Consider the following 24,472-nt stretch of genomic DNA (forward strand, 5'->3'; position numbering starts at 1 on the left):
AACGCTGAGTCACATTAGTTCCGCTTTAGGCCCATGTGTAGAACCGACCCTGACTGTAACTATAAGACGTACAATGACGTTTCGTTATTCATTACGTGTGCGCTCGTAGACTTCCAACTCACATACTGTCCTGGACATGATGTTCAGTTAAAAGGCTTTGGAAAGTGAACAAAATGTTCAAATGTGTTGCAGGGTCTCAAATAGATTTACATGTATGTATAAATTATATTTGTATGTATACGGTGTTGTAAACAACAAAGATGCGTAATGTTAATTCATCTCCATTTCTTAACTGCATAAATATAAGCTATTCTTATGGTACAGTAATGTACATTTTCATTACATAAAAGTCAACTATGTCCCTCTGAACGAACGATAGGGGGCAGCACATTGTGGTTGCATTCCAACCAAACAGAAAATGCGAGAAGCCAAACGTAGTTCTGAATTTCCATTGGTGGTACCACCGCCCAGTGAACCAATCAGACATAGTCAATATCATCCTACGTGACAACGTTGCTGGGTAGATCACACCAAAACAACAGCATTCACATCAACTTGGAGCTCAGACAGACACGGTCAGTGATTTTTCAGTTGGTCATTCAAAAGCAAGAGGTATGAAGCTGGCAACGACGCGTAGAGTAGTTTAAATGTTATAATGTTATATGTATATTGCTCTGCACTTCTGAAATTTATTAGGAGTGTGTTTGAAAAAATCATCTTGGTTTTTGTTGAGCATTTTCCTGTCGCTTGGCTGCGAGACAAAAACAATACAGCTATAGTCAGCAAACTTTTGTCATACGGGTCCATCCGAGTACAACAATGCAAATTATTTACACCTTAACTCGCTTATGCATTATCGTAAATTAATTTGACGTCGTTTTCGTCAGCTTACTTTACCAATTTAAGTATTTGTGTGATTCGTTGCCATTCATTTGTGCAGAGTACACAACAACAACGACGAGCATGTCTTGTCTGCAGTGCAGCGTTGCTGCATGTACATTAATGCAGCTACACAACACTGCATCTAACTAGCTAGCTATATTAGTCAAGCATATGTTCAACCATATTAGCATATTGAGTGTTGAACAGGCTGTTGTTACATATCAATGTATGCTTGGGGTGAAGGATCCGTGTGAGCTAGCTCGATCTGCATGTCGGGGCATGTCGTGTATCATGGGGATGCATGTTAATTCATTTATCATTTCAGATATCGGCAGACATTCTATCAATTGCACGCATTTCCGCTCCAAGTTCTTATTTTCCCTTTTGAAAAAAACACAATGGCAACTGACTGCGAAACATGGCTGAACGCAAACCCCGTGGGTAAGTGTTTTGAAACAGTTTAAATGCTTCATCAGCTGCCTAGCTATATTTCTGCAGTCAGACCGATTCGATTTTTGTTGCGGAAGTAAAATGCTGCAGTGTTGTTGAAACTCAGTTGCAGTATCTCACGTATTGATTCGACAACAAACGTGATGTCATGTTTTGAATCAGCGTGATTGTACAATTTTAATAATCCAGTGAACACTCAAATCAGTTCGCCATAAGTGCAGGGTGCGTTAAAGTGAGGGTCACTTTGAAAACATCTGGTAAACCGCGTATTACGGTTTATGACAGTTAGTAAGAAAAACAATCACCAATTAAATTAGCATAACACAATAAGCTTTGTGGACTCAAAGACTTTATGCATCCTCACTTATTTTCCAGCCTAACCACAAAAGTGTCCAAAAATCGATACATAGGCCTACCTAACTATTTTGAATCAGTCATTTAGGCCATAGTGTTGTCAAATTCTTCCCTCATTTAATTTCCCATTTACTTCACCCATCGTCAGAGGCTGATGACATGAGTGACTCCTTCCTCTCCGGCGAGGAGAACGGCGAAACCAGGATGGCCTCCAACGGCACCATAAACAACGAAAAAATCAACGAGATCAACGGCAACTGGATCTTGGCTCCGACCTCCAGCCTCCACGAGGCTCGTCTGAAGGCCAAGGCCAAGCGGAGGCTGAGGAAGACCTCTTCTAGGGACTCCGGCCGTGGCGACTCCTTCAGCGACAACGGGGATCCTTCCCGGGGGCCGGCCGCGCCCCCCACCAGCCCCAAGAGCAAGCTATTGGACAGGAAGTCTCGTCTTGGCAAGGGCAGAGGCCTGCCCAAGAAAGGTAAACACAGTTTATAGGAAACTGGTTGTTTTGCCAATGTCATTTTGATTTGGGAGACCTTTTTTTAAAATGTAATTATTTTATGTAATGGAACTTTAACGGCATTGTTTTGTTTTTTAAGGATGTCGGCTACTTTCTGTCGTTACTCAATCACTCCAACGGTCAAGAGCATGCAACAACATGTAGCATTCACATGTAGACCAATCTGGGCTTCTAATCACATGTAACCTACATATCCACACTGTATTGTGATTTTAACAATGACATATACAAACGAGTCATTGTGTGTGTGTGTGTGTGTGTGTGTGTGACCTACTGACCAGTGCTAATCCAATTAGCATAGAGACAAATGGCCATGCCTACTTAAAAGCACTCTTAACTAATTTTGGCATCTGCTGTGCTTTTCTGGAAATTTCTGGAGTGTGTTTTGATGAAGACACTGACTTGAGACTGTGGGGCTGACGACACAATTGTAAAAATGTCACCTCACTGGCATCTTTGGTTATTCATTTTTTAACCAGTTGCTCGTGCAGTTTGCTCAAGCTGGGCATTCATAACAGAGACGATGCTTCCTGTTATACACAGTGTCTTAATAAACCGTGTCTGTTTGTGTCTTCTGAGAATTGCTTTGCCTTTTTTGTGACCTTGAGCTGTCAACATTCACCCAGTGAGTTTAGTTCCCCCACGACCTTGTTTACATTGCACGTGGACTTGTTTTAAAACTGAAATTAAGCTCGCAGGCACCTTCTGTTTACAAACAAAATCCTCCTTCCTAATCACCTTTTATAAATAACGCTGACACGTCAGTAGACCGGACGTATAATGTAAGTTGTGCATTCATTACTGGGTCAGTGGGAAATGTCAAACGCCCCTCTCCCTTGGCACCCTTCTGCAGACATGGCTTGGTTGTGTAACCTCTCTGTACTGCCTTGACTGACGCACAGACCCCCAGCCCTGTGGAGCAGTCTGTCTGCCCTCTGTCCTTCCTTGCAAGGAATGAGAAAAAGCCCTGAGTAGATTTTGTACTGTAACAGAAGTATTATGTAGGATTTTGCGGTGGCGGTGGTGGTGGTGGTGGTGGGGCGCGGTTGGAATCTCCCACGGCGACGGAGGTGGAGAGGTACACTATGTTCCGTGCTGGAGCTGTACAGTAACATAGGCTCAAGGGGGCTGGAGGGGAGGGGGGGGGGGGCGGTTAAAATAAAGAGGACTAAGCGTGATGTCACATGATGGGCGGGGCTTAGTGAGAAGCTGTAACATGCCACCCAGCATGTGGGTGGGGAAGGAGGGGGTGGGGGCATCTTACATAGTCAGCAGTCTGTTTTTTCTACCACCCCGTCAGCCATCGACAGATTAGGCTCTGTATAACACTTGTGACTCCCACCCCTCTCTGCTTAATCTGGGGCTTAAATTGGGCCACATGAGCCCCAAAGTGGGTGCACCGTAATATTGTTGACTAGAGAAACTCGACCAGTGATCGCTGACTGTGTTCAGGCCCTCGAACAGGTCTGTAGCTTGCATCGCTTCTGCAGTAAAAGAAAAACTCTCTCTCTCTCTCTCTCTCTCTCTCTCTCTCTCTCTCTCTCTCTCTCTCTCTCTCTCTCTCTCTCTCTCTCTCTCTCTCTCTCTCTCTCTCTCTCTCTCTCTCTCTCTCTCTCTCTCTCTCTCTCTCTCTCTCTCTCTCTCATATCTTACCCATGCATGTCTATCTGGGTAGACAGTTCTCTGTGGTCTGAGGTTTCAGTGTGTTGAAGACATCCTGTCAAGAGTCTATAGAGTGCTGTGTTATGAGTACAGAACTCTGTGTGAGAGAGCACCTCTCGGTTCTCAGGGCACAGCCGACCGTGAGCATTTTCAGCGCAGCACGTTTCGTACTGAAACTCAGGCACAGAGGCTTTCTAAATCCAGTTTCTAGATCCAGGGGAACATATACAGTAGAAAGGTCATATTCATCTCTTAAATACGAGGCACCCAGACGACTGTTGATGTTGTTGTTATCGTCCAAAGGGTTATAGCCCTGCCCCAGTCCCTAACCCTGCCCTTGTGGTTTGTCTGTAGGCGGGGCGGGCGGCAAAGGTGTGTGGGGCCCCCCTGGAGAAGTGTACGACCTGGAGGAGGTGGACGTGAAAGACCCCAACTACGACGAAGCGCAGGTACTGAACCCACGTGGCTGTTGGCCCGTCTGCCTCCCGAGGGGAACCACATGTGCCAGCGTTTGTACGGGCGGCTGGCATCCTGCCGTGTTTGCATAGGAATGTGCAGCGAATGCGGTGCAAGGCATAGATTAAGTGAACAATAAGGTTGATACCAGGGAAAGCAATTCGACCTTTGAGTCCACGGGTGTAGTTTTTTTTGTTGTGGTATTATTTCGTTTTTGAAAACTGTAAATCTAACCCCCCCCCCCCACCCCTAGAAAATTTGAACGGCTGCGTTTTTAGTTATAAATACGCAGCCGTTAAAATATGTTTTTTTTTTTTAAGCTGGTCCCACTCACCATTGAAAACAAACTTTCAAATGTGAGCTATGACCTGTCCGAATGTGTGGCTGATTGTGTGCCTGTGCTTGCTGTGTCTGCTGCGGGGCGCCAGGAGAGCTGTGTCTACGAGGCTCTGGTGCCTCCCCTGGAGGAGGGCGACTTTGAGAAGACGCTCACTCCCATCGTGCAGGAGTACTTTGAGCACGGAGACACCAACGAAGTGGCGGTAAGCGGGCCGAGACGAAACCTCAACTCACATGGCCAATATTGCTCGGACACACACACGCGCCCAATATCGCTCGAACACACAGAAACACACCGTCCCTACAACCTCTTGACACTACAACCCCCCCTTCCCCATGGTCTCCAGGAGCTGCTGGGCGAGCTGAACCTGGGCCCCATGCGGAGCGGGGTGCCCATGCTGGCTGTGTCCCTGGCCTTGGAGGCCAAGGCCAGCCACCGGGAGCTGACCTCCAGGCTGCTGGCCGACCTGTGCGGCCCGGTGCTCACCCGGGGGGACGTGGAGAAGTCCTTTGACAAGCTGCTGCGGGAGCTGCCCGACCTGGTGCTGGACACCCCGGGAGCCCCGCAGGTGAGCCTGGGGAACGGTGGAGGGAGGGGGTCTGGGTAGGGAGGGGGGGGGGGTCTGGGGAGGGAAGGGGTGGAGGGAGGGGGTCTGGGGAGGGAGGGGGGGGGGGTCTGGGGAGGGAAGGTCTGGGGAGGGAGGGAGTGAGGGAGGCGGGGGTTTGAGGAGGGAGTGAGGGAGGGTCTGGGGAGGGATGGGGGGGCGGTGTGGTGGGGGAGGGAGGGTGTGGGGGGGGGGCGAGTGGGGAGGGGGGGGTGAGTGGGGAGGGCGGGGTGATTCTGGGAAAGGGGAAGGTTGGAAGGAGGCGCAGAGTCTGTTGAAGGAGGGAGTGGGGTAAGGGGAGAGGGGAGAAAGGGAGGGGTGAGTCTGGGAAGGGAGGTGGAGCGTCTGTGGAGGGAGGGGGGTGATCTGGATGTTGAGTGTGTGTGTGGGGGGGGAGGGGGATCTCAGTATGTACAGTATGTTCTAGGCAAGCAAATGTGAGTGTACTCCTGCATGCATGATATGTGTGTGTTCATACACAAACTAGCAAAGCCAGTGTACATTGGGGGTGTGTTTGTGTCTGAAACGTACGTTCCAGAGGCACACTGTAGCATTACATAACAAAACACCATGTTCCATAACATAACTTTTGGGCTACAATCCCAAAAAAAACAACCTTTCCTACCAGCCACTACCCGGACTTTATACTAAAAGCACATGCTGTTCAGAAATAAACATTTCATTTCAGTGTGATATGTATCCGACGTCCTGACAAGACAGACGCTTTTATAGGGGCAGGGGCTGTAGTAGTGGCAGGGGCTGTAGTAGTGGCAGTAGCAGGGACTGTAGCAGGGGCAGTAGCAGGGGCAGGGACTGTAGCAGTAGCAGGGGCAGTAGCAGGGGCTGTAGCAGGGGCAGTAGCAGGGGCTGTAGCAGGGGCAGTAGCAGGGGCAGTAGCAGGGACTGTAGCAGGGGCAGTAGCAGGGACTGTAGCAGTAGCAGGGACTGTAGCAGTAGCAGGGGCTGTAGCAGTAGCAGGGGCAGGGGCTGTAGCAGGGGCAGGGGCTGTAGCAGGGGCAGTAGCAGGGACTGTAGCAGGGGCAGTAGCAGGGACTGTAGCAGGGGCAGTAGCAGGGGCTGTAGCAGGGGCAGGGGCTGTAGTAGTGGCAGTAGCAGGGACTGTAGCAGGGGCAGTAGCAGGGGCTGTAGCAGGGGCAGGGGCTGTAGTAGTGGCAGTAGCAGGGACTGTAGCAGGTGCAGGGGCTGTAGCAGGGGCAGGGACTGTAGCAGGTGCAGGGGCTGTAGCAGGGGCAGGGGCTGTAGGAGGGGCAGGGGCTGTAGCAGGGGCAGGGGCTGTAGGAGGGGCAGTAGCAGGGACTGTAGCAGGGGCAGTAGCAGGGACTGTAGCAGGGGCAGTAGCACGGGCTGTAGCAGGGGCAGGGGCTGTAGCAGGGGCAGGGGCTGTAGCAGTAACAGGGGCTGTAGGAGGGGCAGGGGCTGTAGCAGTAGCAGGGGCTGTAGGAGGGGCAGGGGATGTAGCAGGGGCAAGGGCTGTAGGAGGGGCAGGGGCTGTAGCAGGGGCAGGGGCTGTAGGAGGGGCAGGGGCTGTAGCAGGGGCAGGGGCTGTAGGAGGGGCAGGGGCTGTAGCAGGGGCAGGGGCTGTAGCAGTAGCAGGGGCTGTAGGAGGGGCAGGGGCTGTAGGAGGGGCAGTAGCAGGGGCTGTAGCAGGGGCAGGGGCTGTAGCAGGGGCAGGGGCTGTAGCAGTAGCAGGGGCTGTAGGAGGGGCAGTAGCAGGGGCTGTAGCAGGGGCAGGGGCTGTAGCAGTAGCAGGGGCTGTAGGAGGGGCAGTAGCAGGGGCTGTAGGAGGGGCAGTAGCAGGGGCTGTAGCAGGGGCAGTAGCAGGGGCTGTAGCAGGGGCAGGGACTGTAGCAGGGGCAGTAGCAGGGGCTGTAGCAGGGGCAGGGACTGTAGCAGGGGCAGTAGCAGGGGCTGTAGCAGTAGCAGGGGCTGTAGGAGGGGCAGTAGCAGGGACTGTAGCAGGGGCAGTAGCAGGGGCTGTAGCAGGGGCAGGGGCTGTAGGAGGGGCAGTAGCAGGGACTGTAGCAGGGGCAGTAGCACGGGCTGTAGCAGGGGCAGGGGCTGTAGCAGGGGCAGGGGCTGTAGCAGTAGCAGGGGCTGTAGGAGGGGCAGGGGATGTAGCAGGGGCAAGGGCTGTAGGAGGGGCAGGGGCTGTAGCAGGGGCAGGGGCTGTAGGAGGGGCAGGGGCTGTAGCAGGGGCAGGGGCTGTAGCAGTAGCAGGGGCTGTAGGAGGGGCAGGGGCTGTAGGAGGGGCAGTAGCAGGGGCTGTAGCAGGGGCAGGGGCTGTAGCAGGGGCAGGGGCTGTAGCAGTAGCAGGGGCTGTAGGAGGGGCAGTAGCAGGGGCTGTAGCAGGGGCAGGGGCTGTAGCAGTAGCAGGGGCTGTAGCAGGGGCAGGGGCTGTAGGAGGGGCAGTAGCAGGGGCTGTAGCAGGGGCAGTAGCAGGGGCTGTAGCAGGGGCAGGGACTGTAGCAGGGGCAGTAGCAGGGGCTGTAGCAGGGGCAGGGACTGTAGCAGGGGCAGTAGCAGGGGCTGTAGCAGTAGCAGGGGCTGTAGGAGGGGCAGTAGCAGGGGCTGTAGCAGTAGCAGGGGCTGTAGGAGGGGCAGTAGCAGGGGCTGTAGGAGGGGCAGTAGCAGGGGCTGTAGCAGTAGCAGGGGCTGTAGGAGGGGCAGTAGCAGGGGCTGTAGGAGGGGCAGTAGCAGGGGCTGTAGCAGTAGCAGGGGCTGTAGGAGGGGCAGTAGCAGGGGTATGTTTCTGATCTCTCACGAGAGATCTCTCCATTGTCTTTCTCCACTACCAAACTGCTAGCTCAGCGTAGGAGGCAAAAAAGAGTTATTCATTCTCTCCCTCCCTCCCTCCCTCCCTCCCTCCCTCCCTCCCTCCCTCTCTCTCTCTCTCTCTCTCTCTCTCTCTCTCTCTCTCTCTCTCTCTCTCTCTCTCCTTTCTTTTCTCACTAAGCCAGTTCTCGCTGTCTCCTTTTATCTTTTTCTCTCCCCTCATTTTCTGTTGTTTTAATTCTATTTACCTGGCATTTCTCTCTCTCTGTCCGTGGCTTGCTTTTCCTCTCCACCAGTCTGCCCCTGACGTATTCTTTGAGCCTCCCTCTTGAATCAAGAGTGAGTGTCAACAGTCTTGATGGCTCAGAATCAAAAGCCAACAAAGGCTTTGTATGCAGTAGAACTGTATAACCCCTCTCTCTCTCTCTCTTTCTCTCTCTTTCTCTCTCTCTTTTTCTGTCTCTGTCTCTCTTGCACTCACTCTCGCTCTCTCTTGCACTCTCTGTCTCTGTTTGTATCATACTCTCTCTGTCAACAAGCGTATCACAAGGCCAGTGTTTGTCACTTGTCCCTAACAACCAGCAGTGTTTCAACAAGCCAAATACACTTTAACTTTATGGACATTGTGCTTTTTGGTTTTGTTTACATTGCACTGTAAACTTGTTCGACAGGGATTATTGTCCTTGAGTCCTAGAGGATCATAAGTTCTCTCCAGGCTCACTCTTAAGTAGGAGTGGTCAGTCCGAATGGCAAACCTCGTCTTATTTGAAATTTGACAGCAGCAAAAAAAAAAAAGACCATTTCTTGGACTAGGAACTTTGTTACAATTAAGGTGCTAAAGTTTGTACCTTTTGGAATGCACACACACACACCTGACTGCACACACACACACACAATGTAAAGGTCGCGACCTGCTTCCGAGGCCCGTGTGACGATGGCCCCGCCCCACGGGAATTGAAGTTATGTAACTAACGTGTGTGTGTGTGTTGTTGTTGTTTTTTTAGCTGGTTGGCCAATTCATTGCCAGGGCCGTCATGGACCGGATCCTGTCCAAAAGTTACATTGAAGGATACAAAGGCAAAGTCGACTGTGAACACGCAAGGTACGCCAGCACCCGTGATGTTTGCCCAGTGCAAACCAAACCCCCTTGTTCTCTCTCTCTCTCTCTCTCTCTCTCTCTCTCTCTCTCTCTCTCTCTCTCTCTCTCTCTCTCTCTCTCTCTCTCTCTCTCTCTCTCTCACACATAAACATTTCTGTGTGGTAGGATCATGGAAATGTTTTTGAGATTGCGTCACAGTGTTTGACGGTGTTCTTGGAGTGGGTGATGTTTAGGGAGGGCCTGAAGATGCTGTGTAGGGGTGGGGCCGCCTGAGTCCACAGGCTAACTGCCGTGGAGTGTGGAAGGTTATGTCATAAAATGATCCCTGTCTTTTGTATTGCATCAGGACACGGAATGAAGGAGAATCTACACACAGGCAAGCTAGCTGAACAAGGGTAGTACTAAGAGAATTAGAGTTGCAGAAGGGAGGAGAGGGGGTGGAATGGGGAAAAGGGGTTGAATAATAAATTGAATGAATGTACCAAATGGTGCAAACTGAAAGCACAGCAGAATATCAAGGATCAGAAGTGGATAACAGTGTTTAACAGAGTCAAGGAAAGGTCTGTATTTACCAGGCTTAGGAACCGCATCTCCCAGACATGGTGAACTATAATGACATCTCGACCACAGTGCAAAGATAACATCTCAACCACAATATTACATTGTTTCTGCTGGATGGTACCATGCCACAGACGATGCCCTGTTCCCTCTAACGTGGGGTGCGTTTGTTTGCGTACCACAGGGCGGCCCTGGACCGAGCTGTGGTGCTACTGAGGATGAGCATGGGGGGTCTCCGTATAGACAACCTGTGGGGCGCAGGCGGCGGCCAGAGACCTGTCTCACAGCTCATCAAAGAGGTGAGGAGGGCACACACACACACACACACACACCTGCTCAGCCTAAGGCAAACACACAGGACAACACACACGATCCAAATTCATTTGTATTGACAAATCAGATCATCACCCCTTCACACCTTGAGATAGGTCTACGAACCTCATTGGGGACCAAACGGAACAGTGCATTATGTATGTGTGTGTTACATATATTAATGCCTCTCTCTCGCACTCTCTCTCTCTCGCATGCACTCTCTCTCTTTCTCGCTCTCTCTTGCGCTCTCTCTTTCTCGCTCTCTCTCTTGCTCTCTTTCTCACTCTCTCTCTTGCGCTCTCTCTCTCTTGCGCTCTCTCTCTCTTTCGCTCTCTCTCTCTTTCGAGCTCTCTCTTTCTCGCTCTCTCTTGCGCTCTCTCTCTTTCTCGCTCTCTCTCTCTCTTGCGCTCTCTTTCTCTTGCTACTAGATGGTCCTACTTCTGAAGGAGTACCTGCTTTCAAGAGACTCCCAGGAGGCAGAGAGGTGTCTGAGAGAGCTAGAAGTGCCTCACTTCCACCACGAGTTTGTCTACGAGGTGAGTTGGTCCATATGGCAGGGCGATCCCATCCCCTCCAGGTCTAAAAGGCACTGCCCAGGGCCCCTCCTCAGTTTGGATGTTCAGGTTGCTCCTTGGTTGTCCCTGGAAGCTTATCGGGCTATCCTCATGTGTTTGTTGTTGGTCAGGCTATAGTAATGGTCCTGGAATCCAAAGGAGAGAAAACCTTCAAAATGGTTCTGCAGCTGCTGAAGTTCCTGTGGGTGTCCACGATCATCACAGCAGACCAAATGAGAAGGGTACGGTGCCACCTGGTGGTCACTCTGTAGTACTGCACTATTTTCTACATTTGAAAAATATACTGTATTTTATTATAATGATGTGATGCACTTTCAATGAGAAATAGTTTTCCATAATATGCTTATCTGATTGGCAGGGGTATGAAAGAGTTTACATGGACATTGCTGAAATCAACATTGATGTTCCTCGTGCATATTTCATATTGGAGCAATTTGTGGATAATAGTTTCAGCGCTGGACTGATCAGTGAAAGACTTAGAGATATCTGTCCCAGTCGGTAAGAACAAAGTAGATTTAAAAAAATGCTGTGTGTACTTTCTTGATTTCTGTAGTGTAGACTTTTTCGTAAGAGAAAAAAAGACTAACACGTTTTACTGAAGTTAATTACTACCTGTTTTTTGTTTTTTTCAGAGGGCGAAAGAGATTTGTGAGCGAGGGAGACGGTGGTCGTTTTAAGCTTGAAAGCTACTGAGGAGCCATTTTGTGCCTGAAGTTCTGAGTACTGAAGATACTTTTTATTCAATATTTTGTCATAATAGTTGGGTACAACAACAAAAAAAGATTTCCTTTTACCTGTCAAAAGAATGTATATTTCTGAAAATGTAAAAAAGGTGGTAGGGTCTTAAAAATGGCACTTTGTAAAAAGAAACAAAAAGAAATGGACGACACACCTCTGGTAAGGAGGTGATTGACTATATAAGCTAACACAGAAAGTGCCACCAAGCCTATCAGCTATGACTGTCATTCCATGTTTAGTATTACTTCAGGTTTTTCTTTTTTCCTTTTCACTGCCACTCCCTCTTTCATGTAAAAAAGAAGAAGAAAAAAAAGCAGTGTTTGTACTGGAATTACTTGTCTTGTGTATTAAGCTTTATAATTATGAAAAAAGGGTTCAAAGTTGGTTCAAAGCAATACCTCCCCTTTTATTCTTTTTGTCATGCTCCCCTTTATGAAAAATATATCACAAAGATGTAATTTACCCAAGGCAACTATGTAACCAAGACGATCGTACAATGCAAAGAAAACCAGTTGGGATAATTTCACAAAATGGTCTCCAGAGTGTTATATTTTTATATGTGGGGAACACTGGTGTGTGAAATGTACCAAGTCTTGCTCCTTGTTTGTTCAATAAATTGCTATATAAGTACAATTAATTTGTGATTAGTAAAATCTCTGATGTGAATGAAATATTTAACTGACAAATACAACTGAAAGATTGTTTGTGTTGTAGTTGTATTAAGAAGAAAAAAATGGGAAGAAATTGGGTTAAACACTTTAATTTAAAACAAACAACTAAAAAAGATGATAATGGAAAAGTTGGAATGTAACATTCAACATTTCTTCCCAAGACGTGTGAGGATAGCATATGTAGTTTGATCTTAAAGGTCTGCTGTTGAAACTGAAGCCAACAAGCCACTATGCAGCAACTACAGGCCCACTTCTGTATAAGATAAAAGATCACAACCAATCCTATCTACAAAATACTTCCTCAGGAAGAACTTCAAACCACTAACGACAATCACACTCCATGAATACACCTAGCCATTCAACTGTGTCCAGCTGTTAGCAGAAACACAAGCCAAAGTGATATGTTGCAATATTAGGTTTTTTTTCCGACCGGAATGTCTGAACATTCTCCGGCCGGTCGCCATCCATCCTACTTTGACTGCCATCCATTTTGGATCGACCCCATAGCTCGACTCTCTGTGTCGTCCTCCATTTTGTGTCTAATGCTGCTGTTCCTTGAGGGCCAGCTCCTGCTTCTTGATGGCTTCCTGGGCCTCCAGCTGCATCTTCTCCAGTTTCTCCAGGGTGACCGACTTCAGAGGCAGCAGCTTGGGCTTACACAGCACCATGGTGGGGACGTCCTCGATCGACAACTGCCCTGCAGAGATCAAACACGACAGATTAGGAGAATTAAGATAAAAGAGCTTTGGTCCATTTTGGATTAAGTTGTCTCATAAAATGTAAACACAGGAGACGGGTTGGCAACATGGACCTAGAATGTAGTTATGATCCTAAACAAAGACTGTACAATTAACCAGACACTGACAATACTAAGTATAGTTATAACTACTTGACCACATTATGTACTGATAACTAAGATTCTGGTAAACAAAGGAGATATTCATGGTCTCGAATGACGGCTGCAGAAAGGTTCCAGAGCAGCGCTATGTAGCTTTCGCTTTCAAGCTTGTTTTCCATTAAATCATATTATACTATGCAAACTTTCTGATGGAGACCGTCCATCACAATAACAGTGGTTAATACATGCGAGTTTTGCACCTTATAGAATACTTGTCAGCTGTAAAACGGCTCCGGAGCCGTTTTACGTTTTTCCTCAGTCTATGCTTGGAGACTTGGAGACGTAGTAGCTATATATCGTTGATAGGCCTACTGACCTTGTTTCGGCAAAACTTCTCTAAATATCGATTTGACTTCAGGCATTTTGTCCTTCGCGTTGTACTAACTGCAGAAAAACAAACAATACAAGACTTGACATTATCAAACAAAATGGTCAGACACCAATGCATAGTCTACTCAAGTTAGCTACAAGAATTAAAATGTTGCTGGCTTATTTGTTATCAAGACGCCAGCTAATAAGCTTTACTAGCAGTCCAACACAAGCAACGGCCTTGCACGAAAGGTACTATTCACGTGGCAATGTTGCTGCGATTCAACAACATGTAAGATATACTTTAATATGTTATCTAGCAACACAATACATTTATAAAATGTGTCTAGACACATTAGATAGTTCGTTTACCTCTTGAACAGGTTGCCAAGCCAACACTCAAGCCAGAGCCTGTTTAAGGAGAGTCTGCCCCATTGTACCGAATTGTGTTGCAGTTCCACAAGAGTTCCACTGGGAGTGATCGCGGTCAAGTGCAAAATGAATGGGAGTCTATGGAGCTAAACGGCTAAATTTGTCTCTTTCGCCTCATTGTCGTTGAGAAATCTCAGATTTGATGGTAGTCGCTCGTTAGCGCCCTCACATGGAACTTCAACTAGTTCAGAACCTGGAAGATTCCCAAGAGTGGCAGTTCTCTCTATATTAGACATTCTCTGATATATCTATGGTTCTCCCCATATTAGATATTCTCTGCTCAAGCTTCGTGTTCACTTCACTTCCGTGACTGTCAGCTGGCGATTTCTGCTTCTACGGTTCGAATGACCAGATCAGTTTGCTTTGTTGCCATCTAGAGGGCATAGTACGAAGCACATTATGAATTGTGCATCATCAGTCATACTAAATAAAATACTTGATGAAGGGGAAAAAAGTACAGGAAAATACCTTAGACATACGTTACACAGAACATTGTAGTGTCTAGTTTTAAATTAGTGGGAGAGTTTGCACATAACTATGCAATAGAAAACGTCTCTTAAATTATTTGATTATTAATGGTGATTGGGATAACATTTCATGTTTTTTCAATTGATAATTTGTCTGTTCAGTGTTTTCAAATGTTACTAGCTATCACTGATGACTGCTATAACTGGAGCTAGTACTTGGCTTTCAAGTACACAAAAATGGCCCCAAAAACTCATATAAATAACTGTAATTCTCTTTTTCGTCACTTTATCACTCACTTATTTCATCCTAAACACGCTTTTTCTGCCCAAGAAACTCTCGTGATACATTGGTAATGCGTGCGTGTGACGCAATTTGGTGGTAGAGGAGGGGACCATCAGCAACAGCAGTGTAGGAAAGAGGAGGAAGCAAGGATGGCGGAGTCACACCTCTGAAGGTAAAACAGTTAAATTCTCACATACCTTTCAATATTTCCCGGTAACGTGCTCTTCTTTAATAGCATAGCTTTTAAACGACACATTTGTCAACGATATAGCGTGGTAGGTGACGCAGTAATGTCATTTTGTAGGGTGAGAACGCACTCTTTTGTTCAGCTTAGGAATGGCCGCTGTTTTGAGAATGTGTTTTCTTTTTTCTCATATTCGGTATGGGAGCGAAGAAGGGTGCTGCGAAATTGTATTCAGTCACGCCTCGTCTACCCGACTGTCAAACTGTATTATAAAGAATTAAATGATAATGTATACGTTTTTGGCGTGTCAACTTGATAGAAGACTGATTACGCACGGCAAGCCATGGCTGCAGATTGAACGAGAGAGCAGCTTGTTTCCCCATTTCAGCTCGCAATGAACGGGAAGGTGTTCCACGTTTGACAGCTGCTCTGCTTGGGCCTACGGGAACTGCACAGTCGCGGGTGTAGGGTAGCTACTTGGCTTGCTAGCTGTTTGAGCAATCGCTGTACATTTCCTTGAGTATTTGAAAGCATTTAGTCATATGTTTTTTAAATAACATTTTCAATACTGTAAACTAACAGGGAGATAAATCTATCTGAATATCACATGTATTAGACGGTGTACGAGATTATGATGAAAATTGTTGAATGTTGGTCATGATTGTTGATTCTTGACTTGGCACGATTGCTAAAATGTGGCTAGTCAGCTAGCATCTGACGTTTGACGACGTATGTAGCTGGCTAAATAACGTTGAGCGACGTTTATCGCTTTTTGATTTAATGACCCAGCGAGGTCATTTAAGTGTTAAGCATTTGTTGAAGATCATAAGCAATGTAAGAAGTGCAATTGTTAGGAAGTAATTTTGATAGTTACTACTATATAAGATAGCCCCTGCTAGCACGAAAATGTTCTGTTTCAGAACTAAGCCTGGAAGATTATCATCATCTGCGGCTGGAACATGATCACATCTTGCGTTTTTTGCACTATGCAAATTATGGCAAACTTCTTGAATTCTTCGAAGCAGAGTTTTGATCGTTAATCTTGGATCTGTGACATGGACAGTAGCTAGTTCAGTGTGCTTTTACGGAGCTAGTATGGAACCAGTCTGCCACCTCATCAACAGAGTATTGGCATCAACACCAATATGAACACCATTTTTCTTTGTTTTTTGTTGTTGTCTGTTTGGAACTATTTTACACAGGCAAGATATTTCTGAAGCAGTCAACGCACATACACGTAGTTAGGCACTGGTTAGCCAATCCAATTTAGTTCCAAACATAGGACTACTCCTCACTTAAATCCGTTTTCTAATTTCGATGGTGGGCAATGCTAAAATGAAAATCCACAATTAATGTCCTAAATATATCACTGTAGACAAGCTGCAATTCCATAAGGAGGAGGACCAAGACAAACCACATAATGAACATACTCCATATATAGAAAGTCACGACCTTATATATAGATATCCCTCCTAGGCCACATACACTCCTGCCCTAGCAGAGCAAAGGCTCAACAAGGGTCAGGTAGGATAGTAAAGCTCAAGTATAGATTAGGCCTGAAACAGAACTCGTAGGCAGTGAGAAGGCACGAATAGCCTAAGCCTCCAAGCGTAATACAGTTCTGCTGTTGTTTTTTTACTCACCTTTATCTGAAGCTTATTGTTAACGATTTTGTCAAATTCTGTCTCTGTGCATCTAAGAAGGAAAGTTTGGCATATTATTTGTAGTGTATGATGCGTGTCATTGAAGAGACAGAACGGGGACTTTTTTTGATCTGTGACCTTGTGCATATTCATTCACACTTTTAAAAATGATTATAATTTGAATTTACTCCTCAGTCACCTACATAATAAACGGGTTTGTTGTCGTCCAAACCTCTGGGCAGCATTTGAAAGAAGAAATAGAAGAATAAACATTTGAGCTCATGTCTAGATCTTTTATTTTCCATGCCAAACATGGCACCGACAAGTTGGTTTAAGTTTTCAGTGTTTTTTTCTTGCCCTTCTTCCTTTTTGCGAAGCATGTACAGCGATGTAGCCTAGGCTATTAGCCAATACATGATGGAATAAGCTAGCTCACAAGTGAGGGAGCATGTCTGTGGGTGTGACAGGCTTTCTCTCTTCTGTGTTGACGTCCCTTTTGATCAACAAGCGACAGGTAGTGAAATGTAGTGTTAGTGATCCTGAGCTGTTCTGACTGGAACAGTATACCTACAGCTACCCTGGACCAGACATAGTTCCCTCGCTGTGTCCAATAGTGGGACACCATCAACCCCCTTTTTTTTTTTCTTTTTAACCTTTTTAAAAGGTCCTCTGACCTGTGTGACCCACCCAGGGAGCCAATTCTTTGAAGACCGCTTCCCGAAACTGACTCTCAGCGGTGCTAACCTTTTCTCCTGGCTCTGATCTGTAGCAAAGCCTATAGCTGTTTTTTTTTCTTCCAGTGGGTTCAGAGTAGGCCGGCTCACCACCGGTGGGACAGAACAGTTGACAGTATGTCGGAGGATGTTTCTATCTCAGTCTGAGGTCATGTGTACTGTATTAGTGTTCTGATGTCTTTTGTTAATTATTTTTATTACAACTTAGAAGCCAGTGTTTCATAAGGTTTCTTTTCCACGATGTGTAGGTGGCTGTTGGTACGCTTAGCCCAATAGAGCCATGAAGAAGCTATCGGCTCCGAGACAATGGCTTCAGCCAACTAACCAAACCTGATTGGTAGCAAACAAATCTTGCCTGAAGGTTGTGGTTTTGGAAAATTACGTAGACATAACACATTGGTCGTGATTTGACAATTCGTTGTGGTATTGAAGGTAGGCCTCGCACCCTTTTTAAAAACAAGTTTTTCCTCATTTCAGCATCAACCTTACCCATAAGATGACAACTTTGGCACGCTTTCCAGCCTGCACCCCCGTCCACCCATGACCCACAGACAGCGTGCCCTTCAAACAAGTATGGCTGCCACCCTTCTCCAGATACTTCAAAGAGTTTTACCTGGCCTGGCGGTTTAACAGAAGGACGACAAAAATAAACAAAAGCCAGACGTTCTATCTGGATCGTCGGCCATTTTTCGGGTGGGTAGGGAGATAAGCCTTCTTGTCAACGTCCGTGCGGCCTACGTTATCAACGCATGCGAACGTAAAGGCTGCCTGTCCACCTGCTCTGCCTTTCTTCCTTCCTATTTAATTTGTATATATATATTTTTTTGGAATACAAATCCCAACCTCGAGAGACTCCCATGAGCGACTCCGCAGGGAGGTGGACCGCGTCGTCATGAGTAGTACTTTAGGCAAAGACAAAGACTTGAAAGAGAAGGACCCAAAGGGAGGTCTGGCGGTAGGGAGAGAAAGGGACAAAGAGACCAAGGCGACCCTCACCGGCTTTGGAGGAGGCAAGGACGGAGGCAAGGAGCCCAAGACCAAAGGGAAAGATGCCAAAGAAGGAAAGAAGGATGCCGGGAGCGCGCCGCCGGCAGTCGCTTTCTCCGTCGACGACAAGATAAAGCGGCCCAACCCAGCGCCGGGCACGCGCAAGAAGTCGAGCAATGCCGAGGTGATCAAAGAGCTGAACAAGTGCCGTGAGGAGAACTCCATGAGGCTTGACCTGTCCAAGAGGTCCATCCATGTGCTACCCACCTCCATCAAGGAACTGACCCAACTGGCCGAACTCTACCTATACAGCAACAAGCTGCAGAGCCTTCCTGGGGAGGTGGGCTGTCTGTCCGGCCTGGTCACGCTAGCGCTGAGCGAGAACTCTCTGACCAGCTTGCCGGAATCTCTGGACTCTCTGAAGAAGCTGAGGATGCTGGACCTTCGCCACAATAAGCTGCGGGAGATCCCGGCGGTTGTGTACCGGGTGACGTCGCTCACCACGCTGTACCTGCGCTTCAACCGCATCACGGCCGTGGAGAGGGACATCCGGAACCTGTCCAAGCTCACCATGCTGAGTATCCGCGAGAACAAGATCAAACAGCTGCCCGCCGAGATAGGTGAGGGGGGGGGGGGGGGGGTGGAATGGGGAGGGAGGGACGAGGTAAGTGGGGGCATGGGTGAGGGGGAGCCATGGTGGGGGGGGTAATGTATGTTGAGGTGAGGGGGGGGGCGTCGAGGAGGTATGGGGGGGGGGAGGTGGGGGGGTGTGGGTGGAATGCTGAGGGAGGGACGAGGTAAGTGGGGGCATGGGAGAGGGCGAGGGGGGAGCCATGGTGGGGGGGTAATGTATGGTGAGATGAGGGGGGGAGAGGGTGAGGGGGGAGGGGGCAGGCGTGGAACCGAATGATGGAGGTGAGACTTGGATGCGGATGAGGGGGGAGAGATGGAGCAGGGGTGGGGGTTATTGGTTTGGAGGGAGGGAGGGAGGGAGGTGGGCGTGTGGGTGGGAGAGTTGCGCTGAGAGAGGGAAAAGGGTTGATGGGAAAGGAATGCATGTGGTAGGAAATGGTTACTGTTGTGGATGTTCTAAAGTGTGTGTGTGTGTGTGTGTGTGTGTGTGTGTGTAGGGGAGCTCTGTAACCTCATCACTCTGGATGTGGCCCACAACCAGCTGGAACACCTTCCCAAGGAGATTGGCAACTGCACACAGATCACCAACCTAGACCTACAGCACAACGAGCTCCTGGACCTCCCCGAAACCATAGGTGAAGAACGGAGACCACAGCCCTGTTCTCTCTCTCTCGTCTCTCTCTCTCTCTGTCTCTCATTCACTTTTTCCCACTCGCAAACTCTCTGTCTCTATCCCCCTCCCTCTCTCTGCATTTCTCACACTCACAAAATGCTCATTCAAATTTTTCCAGTTGTGCAAATCTAGAGCTCTTGCTTCTATTCCCTGACCTGACAAGCATGCCTGTACACATCCACGAGCTGAGAACATGACAAACAGTGCCGTCATTGCTGCTTTGGAAATTACAGCAATATGTCATGTAAAGGTTGACCCTAAATGTCAGTCATTGCCGTGTGTTGTGCCGACTGCAGGTAACTTGTTGAGCATCAACCGCTTGGGTCTCCGATACAACCGTCTGTCTGCCATACCACGGTCGTTAGCCAAGTGCCGGGAACTGGAGGAGCTGAACCTGGAGAATAACAACATCTCTGTGTTACCAGAGGTGAGAGGGACGTTGTCTTGTTGTAGCGATCACCCCCCCCCCCCCCCCTTTTCATTGTAAATGAAGTTTTAAGTTCCTTACGTTTCTCAGTCTGTGTGTGGAACATGATGATTTTTTTCTAGACGGAAGGCAAAACTTTATTTTTTTTCGTCTGGCCTGACCATATCTAGGCGTGTTTCTCCACATACTATAATCTATATAACCATAATCATCCTATATAATAAACTAACATTGTAGCCATAGGTTTAGGGCAGTCCATTGTTATCTTGTACCATTAGTAGTTCATGCACAAAGGGTGATGAAAACGAAACAAACCAAAAACACATTTCATCCCCACGCATGTTCAAACCAATGCCCTTGATTGTAGTTGATTTTGCAGCAGGGTCTTAAGAACCTGTCGTTCTCCAGGGCCTCCTCTCCAGCCTGGTGAACCTGACGAGCCTCACGTTGGCCAGGAACTGCTTCCAGTCGTACCCGGTGGGCGGGCCCTCTCAGTTCTCCACCATCTACTCCCTGAACATGGAGCACAACCGGATCAACAAGATCCCCTTCGGCATCTTCTCCAGGGCCAAAGTGCTCAGCAAGCTCAATATGAAGGTACAGATGCCTGGAATGGTTCTTAAGACTAGGGAACGTTTCCAATACCCGTCTTGGTTTGGGGATCCGTTTGTCTGGAAGACCATGGCGCCAGGGTGATGCAGAACTGCACCAAGATTGTCCTCAAACTGCCTGTTGTTGTTATTGTTATTTAGTCATTTAGTCAGTAGGGTGAAGTGCCTTGCCCAAGGACACAACGTCATTTGGCACTGCGGGGAATCGATCTGGCCTGACCTTCAGATTACTATCCCGATTCCCTCACCGTTCAACCATCTGACCCCCCAGCCGTTTTCCCTCAGGACAACCAGTTGACGTCTTTGCCCCTTGACTTTGGCACGTGGACCAGCATGGTGGAGCTGAACCTGGCGACCAATCAGCTGACCAAGATCCCAGAGGACGTCTGTGGATTGGTGTCCATAGAGGTGAGGATTTGAGTGTCGAATGAACGCATCTAGCTATATAAAGCTAGCTGCATGTAGATTCCAACTTTGTCAACACCCACACAGAGCGTTGAGTTAGTTCTTGTACTGTCATTACTACATTACTATCAGGGTTTCTTGCCGTCATTTGTGCTGATCTATGTTGTGTCTTGACTCTTTAGGTGTTGATTTTGTCCAACAACCTGCTGAAGAAATTGCCCCATGGTATTGGGAACCTGAGAAAGCTGCGAGAGTTGGATTTGGAAGAGAACAAGTTGGAATCCCTCCCCAATGAAATCGCTTACCTTAAAGATTTACAGGTTGGACACGCTTGTTCCCTTACTAAGGCCGAATCCCAATACTCTGGCTTACCCCTACCCCTTACCCCTAGTCCTTAGTTTACCCCTAGCCTTTGTATTTTGAAAACTGAGGGGTAAGGGCTATATATCCCAATAAAATGAGACACCACTTGGTTACAGTTACATATATCGATGTTTCCAAAGCAAGTAGTGTTATGCACTGATATCAAATGAAATTTGTTTGAAATGAATTCAAACTTTAGACATGCATGGAGTCCATTCAAGGCTAATCAGAGAAATGTGGGACTGTTGTGCAAATCAGCAGTGTCACGTTAGCGAAGCAAACTAGCGATTTTTAAAAACATTTCAATTCAATTTAACATTTAATATATTTATATCATATATGTAAGACCGAGTATTGGGATTCGGCCTAAGACTTCTCGTCAACAAGTGTGACATTCTGCCCTCCCCCCCCCAATGTGTCACATAGTGCCATGTGAAATGGGTTGTCTTTCCCCTCAGAAACTTGTGTTGACCAATAATCAGCTGACCACGTTGCCAAGGGGGATCGGTCACCTCACCAATCTGACGCACCTGGGGCTGGGGGAGAACCTGCTCCAGCACCTGCCTGAGGAGATTGGTAGGTCTTTCTTCAAATGGCACAATGCCTTAAATCCAATGTTACCTTTGTCATAGGCATAGAAAATGGATTGTCACACCTGCGCCTGCTCTTGTAATAGCGGTCGCGTCATACCGCAAGGAAGAACGCACAACTCATCCTCCCTTCATCCACCCCCTTGTTTCCATTTGTCTTCTCTCTCCCCCTCTCCCCCCCCCCCCCCCCATCACTCCTCTACTCCTCCCTCACTTGTATGCCCCCTCCCCCTTTTCAGGTACACTGGAGAACTTGGAGGAGCTGTACCTCAACGACAACCCCAACCTGCACAGCCTCCCCTTTGAGCTGGCTCTGTGCAGCAAGCTGTCCATCATGAGCATAGAGAACTGTCCACTTAGCCACCTGCCCCCGCAGATCGTCGCAGGGGGGCCTTCCTTCATCATCCAGTTCCTCAAGATGCAAGGACCCTACCGTGCCATGGTCTGAGAGGAGGAGGAGGAGGAGGAAGTGGTGGTGGTGGAGTTGGAGGGGGGTGGGGTTCCAAACCAATACCCAACCTGGCCCGCTCTTGCTCTGGCCTATCCATCACCCATTCTGTGTGACAGTGTCTCATACGCTGTACAGAAAGAAAGAAAATAGAAACTTAACAGTTGAGTGTAGATGCAGGGGAAGAGGAAGAAGAGATGACCGGTTTGATCCATTATATATTGTGAGAGAGAGAGAGAGAGAGGGGGGGGGGAGGGAGAATCTATTGTGACTATTACATGTTTTCCTAAGAGGATTCCTAGCCATCTGAAAGAGCCTCCAACCTGTTCACTTTTTCCCCAATCATGTAAAATGATGAAAAGAAATATGTAACTCGTTTGCCAAAACTGACTATGTATATTTTAGCTACCGTAAGCAAAAGTGGCAACAAAAAAAAACCCTCTTTTAACCGTATAAACCTACCTGTACTCCTAATGCCAACCTATTTACAGTAATTAAGTATAAATGTCAGTTAGGTGAGGCTTTACAGTTGTATGCAAAAAAGAACGAAACGACAAACAAAAAAATTCAATTTCACTGCTGCTGCCGTAACCCCATAGTGTCAAATTTTGTGGTCAACTTTATTCTTCTACATATTTTTTTTTTTTTCTCCTCTGCATTCCCTATTTTTTCTTTACCACAGGTTGACAAAATATTAGATTTGTTTCTTGTGTTATTGTTAAGAAAAATCATTTGACCGTAGGAGAACAAAAAAGGTCTAATGTCAGTTTTGGTGTTTTTGATTTTACATTGTAAAACTGTGCCTATACCCAGTACAGTCCACTGGTCTGTCTGAAACACACATTTGTCCATGATTATACAAAGGTATAATTTAAAACAATGCTTTTTATAATTATGATCTTTTTACAGTTATTTTACATTTCTTATATATAAATACGCACCTTCTTCCAACTGTGGGAAGGAACAAAAGAACATTTAAGTGATAAAATATACTAGTTTTAATTGAAAAGGCAGTAGTTGTGAAACAAACTTAATATATACAAGAAATGCAAAAATCATAAATGCTTTAAAAAGGACCAAGCGAGTTTGGACTTCACAAACTGGGCACAGTGGTGGCCTAACATGTTAGACAAATCTTTTGGTGGAAAAAAAAAAGTATTGACAACTGTAAAAAGACATGGGTGTTTTGCGGGGGGGGGCAGTGATTGGTCTGTAATATAACACACACACACACACTGATCATTGCCTTGAGTGCAATTCTAGTTATTGTAATGTTTACTTTTTTGCTATATCTTCAGTGTTGGGCTACAGAGCTGTCGGACAGAATTGTGGAAAAACAAATTGGAAACGATTCACAACCAACATATCAAGAGCATCGTAGGAGGTTCACTGTTGTCTAGTGATGGCCGTCGTTGAGGCTACTGGTGATGCAGGGATGAACACCCTATCCTCTCCAGAAAGGAAGGCATTTCACAACCCTTTTTTTTTTATAACTTGTTTTCAAATCCTCGATTTTCTTTAAAAACCTTTTGAGGAAAAAAATGGTTTAACCTTTTTCTTTTTTTTTTTTTTTACTGTAATTTTACCTTTTACCATCTAAGAAGATTTTAACAATCTAGACAGTTAAATAAAAGTTCCTTGGCTCTCTTGTGTCCCACACTGTTCCAGCAGTGCTGCTGGTATTATGCACTTTTTACAATTATATTGGCGTCCTCTTTAAATTTAAACAAAAGATAACATCTCTTATCAGTTGTGTTGAGGAGAGGGGGGGGGGGGTGTCAAACGGTGAAGTAAATATGATATGAACATTCTTGTGTAAATTGACATTTGTGTCAAATGAATATAAAGGATATCTGTTTCCATGAGCGCAAAGTTTTTTACTTTTTTGGGGGAGGACAATTAAAATGTTAAATGGCCTATTTTGTCACATCAATCTGTAAAGCAACATGCTCATGTCAGTTGTAACTGTCAAGTTAAAGGGTTTATGGAAATGTTTAGATGTATTAAAATGCCCGTATCTTGCTTTTTATTTTTGCAAGCAAAATGGTTATTTTAATTGATTGCAATTCAGATCTACAATGTACATTTTTAATCCTTGTTTTTTTTTCTTTTTTTTTCTTTGACTTTTCTAAATAATGAAATGTGTATTCAGTTAGTATTATATCAAGTGACTGTACATTAAAATCCCAACTAAGGTAATCAAACCAAACCTTTTTATATATTTTTTTTTCTTTTGGAAAAAAAAGGAAGAAAAAAAACAAAAATTGAAAAAAATGTGTTGCGTCCAAACTTTGTATACTCAATCATGATTTTTTTGAAGAGTGTTTATCTATTTTTTTGCAGCAGAAACGTACGGCAAGGTTTTCTTGGT

The 24,472-nt window shown here is 46.6% G+C and overlaps 2 protein-coding genes and 1 long non-coding RNA gene across 5 annotated transcripts; 2 read left to right on the plus strand and 1 right to left on the minus strand.

Moving 5' to 3' along the window:
• Positions 1-499: 499 nt before the first annotated feature.
• pdcd4b (programmed cell death 4b) lies at positions 500-11,976 on the plus strand. 2 transcript variants are annotated; one of them, XM_084685420.1, is made up of 12 exons: positions 500-575; positions 1,208-1,323; positions 1,835-2,164; positions 4,223-4,317; positions 4,753-4,866; positions 5,011-5,232; positions 9,066-9,163; positions 9,903-10,017; positions 10,459-10,566; positions 10,716-10,826; positions 10,964-11,103; positions 11,238-11,976. In XM_084685420.1, exons 2-12 carry the CDS (start codon positions 1,281-1,283, stop codon positions 11,296-11,298), a joined length of 1,437 nt encoding a protein of 478 aa, XP_084541546.1. In that variant the 5' UTR covers positions 500-575; positions 1,208-1,280; the 3' UTR covers positions 11,299-11,976. The 2 variants fall into 2 exon arrangements, with proteins under 2 accessions (XP_084541546.1, XP_084541547.1); XM_084685421.1 differs by lacking the exon at positions 500-575 and adding an exon at positions 580-612.
• Positions 11,977-12,087: 111 nt separating this feature from the next.
• LOC146237551 (uncharacterized) lies at positions 12,088-13,945 on the minus strand. The gene is made up of 3 exons (XR_014740581.1): positions 13,594-13,945; positions 13,229-13,296; positions 12,088-12,711 (listed from the first exon to the last, which is right to left on the minus strand). It is a non-coding gene; the product is annotated as an uncharacterized LOC146237551 (long non-coding RNA).
• Positions 13,946-14,457: 512 nt separating this feature from the next.
• Positions 14,458-24,310, plus strand: shoc2 (SHOC2 leucine rich repeat scaffold protein). Of its 2 annotated transcripts, none has more exons than XM_084685672.1 (9): positions 14,458-14,575; positions 17,442-18,571; positions 19,082-19,219; positions 19,554-19,684; positions 20,093-20,281; positions 20,581-20,703; positions 20,883-21,020; positions 21,522-21,639; positions 21,893-24,310. In XM_084685672.1, the coding sequence occupies exons 2-9, from the start codon at positions 17,857-17,859 to the stop codon at positions 22,099-22,101; spliced, it is 1,761 nt and encodes a 586-aa protein (XP_084541798.1). In that variant the 5' UTR covers positions 14,458-14,575; positions 17,442-17,856; the 3' UTR covers positions 22,102-24,310. The 2 variants fall into 2 exon arrangements, with proteins under 2 accessions (XP_084541798.1, XP_084541799.1); XM_084685673.1 differs by lacking the exon at positions 14,458-14,575 and adding an exon at positions 17,190-17,325.
• Positions 24,311-24,472: the final 162 nt, after the last annotated feature.

The sequence above is a fragment of the Hypomesus nipponensis genome, chromosome 21 (genome assembly GCF_054491055.1).
Source record: "Hypomesus nipponensis isolate SF chromosome 21, ASM5449105v1, whole genome shotgun sequence".
Lineage (NCBI taxonomy): Eukaryota > Metazoa > Chordata > Actinopteri > Osmeriformes > Osmeridae > Hypomesus > Hypomesus nipponensis.

Excerpts from the sequence above, each read along its gene's own strand:
- pdcd4b (XM_084685420.1), top strand. The coding sequence starts at position 1,281 with ATGGCAACTGACTGCGAAACATGGCTGAACGCAAACCCCGTGG. Across the intron at positions 4,867-5,010 it reads GAGACACCAACGAAGTGGCG|GAGCTGCTGGGCGAGCTGAA; the intron begins GTAAGCGGGCCG and ends CATGGTCTCCAG. Across the intron at positions 10,827-10,963 it reads CAGCAGACCAAATGAGAAGG|GGGTATGAAAGAGTTTACAT; the intron begins GTACGGTGCCAC and ends TCTGATTGGCAG.
- shoc2 (XM_084685672.1), top strand. The coding sequence starts at position 17,857 with ATGAGTAGTACTTTAGGCAAAGACAAAGACTTGAAAGAGAAGGACCCA. Across the intron at positions 19,685-20,092 it reads ACATCTCTGTGTTACCAGAG|GGCCTCCTCTCCAGCCTGGT; the intron begins GTGAGAGGGACG and ends GTCGTTCTCCAG. Across the intron at positions 21,021-21,521 it reads CTTACCTTAAAGATTTACAG|AAACTTGTGTTGACCAATAA; the intron begins GTTGGACACGCT and ends CTTTCCCCTCAG.